At 47.4% G+C, this 4297-nt stretch overlaps 1 protein-coding gene across 1 annotated transcript; it reads right to left on the bottom strand.

The window, feature by feature from the left end:
- Positions 1 to 425: 425 nt before the first annotated feature.
- On the bottom strand, positions 426 to 3291 carry BLOC1S4 (biogenesis of lysosomal organelles complex 1 subunit 4). The gene has a single exon (XM_003898443.4). The coding sequence runs from the start codon at positions 1577 to 1579 to the stop codon at positions 929 to 931; it is 651 nt and encodes a 216-aa protein (XP_003898492.2). The 5' UTR covers positions 1580 to 3291; the 3' UTR covers positions 426 to 928.
- Between the last annotated feature and the right edge of the window lie 1006 nt (positions 3292 to 4297).

The raw sequence follows: 4297 nt of genomic DNA, 5'->3' as shown, positions 1-4297 counted from the left end.
TCTGAAACAGAAGCTATAGCTTTTCGCATTAGTTCTCTAAAGGAGGTATACTCAAGCCCCTCTTCTTTATCTCACTACCAAAAGCATATGAGCAATACGCCTATTTCGAACAAACACAAGCCAATATGTGAAATTCTTTTCAGAAGGATATCATGTCCAGTAAAACTTAAAATTTCTATTTTTAAATTATAAACCAAAATTGGCAACACCCCCCCCCCCCCACATATATATATATTTGCTATGGACAAATCAAGACTGTGAGGTCATACGTTCAAATACAACTTTGGAATTAGTCACAAAAAATCAACATATTTCCTCAGAAATTGTACCATTTCCTTTGGTTTACAATCCACGCTACAGAAGGTTGAATCTTAAATAATGTACCATTTACCCTAAGAGTAGGGTGCAGAAAACTGAATGACTACTAGGATTGAATAATAACAAGGCTTTAATGGCTCAATTTTCTTATGATTATACAAACATACAAATCTTGAAAAGGTAACGCCGTGTAGTAAAATCCATAAAAATAACAGTTTTGCCACAGTGCAGAGCAAAGTTCATTCAGTTTGATTCCCCATGCCCTCGCCAAGCAGCTTTCTGATTAGAGCTGGAAGACACAGGCTGGGCGCGGAGGCGACCCTGTAGTCCCAGCTACTGGGGAGGCTGAGGTGGAAGGATCACTTGAGTCCAGGAGTTTCCGGCCAGTGTGGGCAACATAGCAAGACCCCGTCTCTTTTTTTAACATTGGGAGGCATAAAGTCTATACATTCTACACTGAATCATGAATACACTACGGAGAGTGTGCAGAAAGTAGACCCTGAAATCCCACACTCCAACATCATGTATGTCCATGAGCAGGATTTGCAATTCACTTCATACTGGAGGTAAGCACCTCAGCTGGGGTCCTCTTGCCGCAGTGGTCAGGCCGTCAGAGCTGAGGCCTTTCACTACAAGGGAAGTAGTCTTCGGTCCGAAACAGGACGGGGGCTTCGTAGCCGGCTTGCTGTGGCCTCGAGGGAGCAGACTTGCTAAAGAGCGAGGGCACGTTCATCGTGTGCAGGAGCTTCTTGAACGCCCTGGGGAAGGTGCCCAGCTCGGCCTCGGCCTTGGTGACCTGCTCCTCCATCCTGGCTACGCGGCCGCCCACCATCCTCACGAAGGCCTCCAGCCGGTCGATCCTGCTGTAGATGTGCCGCATCTCGGCGGCCTTAGCGTGGATGCGCGGCACGCCCTCGCTGACGACTTGGGAAGAGTCGCCGCGAAGCATGTCCAGCATGCCCACGAACTCGTCCACTCTGGTGAGCAGGTCCTCCAGGCTCGCGTCCAGGGCCTCGACCTCGGGCCGCGCCCCGGCCCCGGGCAGCAGGCAGGCGGCGTAGCCCGCGGCGGCGCGGCGAAGCAGCGGCAGGTCGCGGCCCGGCGCACCGTCCTCCGCGCCCTCATCCTCCCACGGCCCCGAGGCGCTGCTGTGGCTCTGGGACACAGTGCCACTGTCCCCGCTCCAGGCGGCGCCCTGAGGCTCGGCCTCTTCCGCCAGCCCCTCGGGCGGCGCTCCGCTATCTGAGGAGCTACCCTCCATAGCGACCGCCTTGCTATGCAGCGCCCGCTTCCGACCTCCGGGCGCTCACGCTCACGCACACGCACGCACGCGCGCTCACGCCTTTGCTTCCGGCGGCCTGAGAGCGCGTCTGTGCACGCGCACCTACCTTTGTTTCCGGCCTCCCAGCGCGTTCACGCTCACGCATGCGCGCTGCGGTTTTCTCACGCCCGCGCTCACATTCAACCTTTTTTTTTTTTTTTTTTTAGCGAAGGTGTAGCAGGAATACAACATAGTGCATATATTTTAAATGTGCACATTGATGACTTTGTACACATCCATACAACCATGCATATTCTATCCAGACCAACTGTTAGGACATGTCCAACACCCATGAAAGTCTCCCTTCTGTCTTTCATTTCCTTTTTCTGTTTATAGTAAAATAAATGAGATAAACAAGACGAAACACAAAAGGGACGCACCTTGACTACTTTGGATGATTTTTAAAGTCCTCAGCTTCGTCTGATTGCAAATGGTGTAAAACTAAGAAATAGTAATACTTTCCAAGCAAATATCAAATCCAGGGTACTGCCAGAAGAAAACAAAGATGAAGTTGAGATTTGACGGTAAAATCCTTTAAAATCTCATAAAAAGCAAAGATTGTGCCTCAGGATACCATTCACTCAGACTAACAGCTCCTTAAAGAGATTAATGGTGTGGCTCACAGAGTCCATCAATCAAACCACAGGGCCTCCAGAAGGCTTAAGGCTTGTTCCTCAGTATTAGCAGAACCCCAAAATAGATAGAGATGGACTTATCTCAAAGGGATTTGTAGGTTGCACTTTTGTCTAACGGAGTGAACCCTGATGAGATTCACAGGAGACCTATTAAGTTTTTTAAAGATAATTATATTGACACAAACATTGCAGATTGGACTGGAAGGGAAAGGCCTTTGGATCCCCTCTCCCCAAACTTCTACAAGCAGGAATCAGACTGAGAAAAAGACTCATTAGCAAACACATGGTACATTTCATGAAAAAGGAAGTAGAACCAGGAGCCCAGATGGTAGAACTGGGAGTCATGGAGTCCTAGACCTGAGACTGGATGGCAGAGTTACCATGGACTGGTAACTTGTTTGTACTTCCAATTTCCCCCTTTTTGAACAGGAGTGGTAGTGGCTATCTAGTGGTAGTGGTAGCGGAACAGGTCTGTAGTGATTATCCTGTGCTAGCCCCACAATTGTGTATTCGAGGCATGGGGGCGGAGAACTTGTCTCCTTAGCTTCAAAAGTCTACAGATCAAGAAGAATTGTACTCTAAGAGCTGAATTTAAGGAACTACGCTCAGAAAGCCTCATCTACATCTGATCTAATTTAGAAGACAAAATTCTGGACTTAAAGCTGATGTGACAATAGGATAGTAATACTTAAAACTACATGATATTTTTAAAAATGTAAATTTTGGGGACCTTGCATGGAGGGGAGTGTGGTTAGCATGTTAAAATGGCATGAAGAAGTGGTAGTCAGAGGACAAACTGTGATTGCTAGCAGCCTTCAAGATGACTCCCAGTGGTTTCTTCCTCCTGGTATTCTCACTCTTGTGTATTCCCTCTTGTTGAGTATGTACTGGACTTAGTGACTTCACTTGCTCATAATAAACTGAAGAAGACAGAAGCGATGTTGTATGATTTGGACATTAGTTCATAAAAGGTAGTGTGGCATCTCTTTCCCTCCAACCTGAGAAAGGAAAATAAATCTTACAATCACTAAGCTAAAAGAAAAGTCAAGTTGGAAACTGCTCAGGGCAAACCTGCCTCACATTCTATTCACGGCCACTCCTCTGCTCACTGAGATAAATGCATATCTGATTGCCTCCTTTGGAGAGGCGAATCAGAAACTCAAAATGACCGGGCACGGTGGCTTACGCCTGTAACCCCAACACTTTGTGAGGCTGAGGTGGGTGGATCATTTGAGATCAGGAGTTCGAGACCAGCCTGGCCAACATGGTGAAACCCTGTCTCTAATAAAAATACAAAAATTTAGCCGGTCGTGGTGGTACACACCTGTAATCCCAGCTACTCGGGAGGCTGAAGCAGGAGAATTGCTTGAATCTGGGAGGAGGAGGTTGCAGTGAGCCGAGATCATGCCACTACACTCCAGCCTGGGCGACAGGGTGAGACTCCATCTCAAAAAAAAGAAAGAAAGAAACTCAAAAGAATGCAACCATTTTTCTCTTATCTACCCAAGACCTGGAAGCCCCCTCCCCACTTTGAGTTGTCCCTCCTTTGCTTTGAGATGTCTCACCTTTCTGGACCAATCCATCGTTCCTCTTACATATGTTGATTAACGTCTCATGTCTCCCTAAAATGTATAAAACCAAGCTGTGCTCTGACCACCTTGGACACATATCATCAGGACCTCCTGAGGCTGTGTCACGGGCACACATCCTCAACCTTCGCAAAATAAACTTTCTAAATTAACTGAGACATGTCTCAGATATTAGGGGTTCACAAACCACTTGCTCTGGGGAAACCAGCTGCCTTGTTGTGGGCAGCTCCATGGAGAAGCCCATATAGCAAAGAGTTGAGACCAACAGCTAGAGAAAAACAGCCTCTTTCCAACAACCACATGAGTAAGCCATCTTGGAAGTGGATGCTCCAGCCTCATTCAAACTCAGATATGACTGCAGCCCCAGCTGATAGGTTCACTGCAACCTCATGTAAGATACTAAACTGAAACTACATAAGATAATGCTATGGTCT

This window comes from Papio anubis, chromosome 3 (assembly GCF_008728515.1).
Source record: "Papio anubis isolate 15944 chromosome 3, Panubis1.0, whole genome shotgun sequence".
Lineage (NCBI taxonomy): Eukaryota > Metazoa > Chordata > Mammalia > Primates > Cercopithecidae > Papio > Papio anubis.
Note: the sequence above shows the minus strand (reverse complement) of the source record. Positions and strands in the feature narration are given on the sequence as shown.

What these genes read in the sequence shown, in the direction of transcription:
- BLOC1S4 (XM_003898443.4), bottom strand. Translation starts at nt 1,579, where the DNA reads ATGGAGGGTAGCTCCTCAGATAGCGGAGCGCCGCCCGAGGGGCTGGCG.